This window comes from Penaeus monodon, chromosome 15 (assembly GCF_015228065.2).
Source record: "Penaeus monodon isolate SGIC_2016 chromosome 15, NSTDA_Pmon_1, whole genome shotgun sequence".
Taxonomy (NCBI): domain Eukaryota; kingdom Metazoa; phylum Arthropoda; class Malacostraca; order Decapoda; family Penaeidae; genus Penaeus; species Penaeus monodon.
This window is the reverse complement of record NC_051400.1, coordinates 28,026,978-28,027,251: the sequence shown is the minus strand read 5'-3', so window position 1 is coordinate 28,027,251 and position 274 is coordinate 28,026,978. Positions and strand designations below refer to the sequence as shown.

Genomic DNA, 274 nt, shown 5'->3' with positions numbered 1-274 from the left:
CAAACTCACATCGATCCTGTAGTCGACGTGGAGCAGCCTGCAGGTGAGATGCACGTTGGCGGGGACGAGAGGCGGCACCGTGATCGCCACCTCCTCCCACAGGTCGGACTCTCCGGGGGGTATGATCCCGCGCACGATTTCCTTCAGGACTCTTTCCTCCACGAATTCCTTCACGCCGTTGGGCATGATGTAGGTTATTACCTGGGATGGAAGGGGGGGTTGGAGGTTAGAGGGGGGAGGGGTAGATAAAGGGGGGATGAGTGGGGAGGGGGAG

At 60.2% G+C, this 274-nt stretch overlaps 1 protein-coding gene across 1 annotated transcript in view; it reads right to left on the bottom strand.

Annotated features, from left to right (window-relative positions):
- Window positions 1-274, bottom strand: part of LOC119582296 (arrestin domain-containing protein 17-like) — a 25,225-nt gene that overhangs the window by 2,712 nt on the left and 22,239 nt on the right. The window contains exon 8 of the mRNA XM_037930510.1: window positions 10-201. Coding sequence (XP_037786438.1) covers window positions 10-201 — 192 coding nt within the window. The remainder of the gene's footprint in view (window positions 1-9; window positions 202-274) is intronic.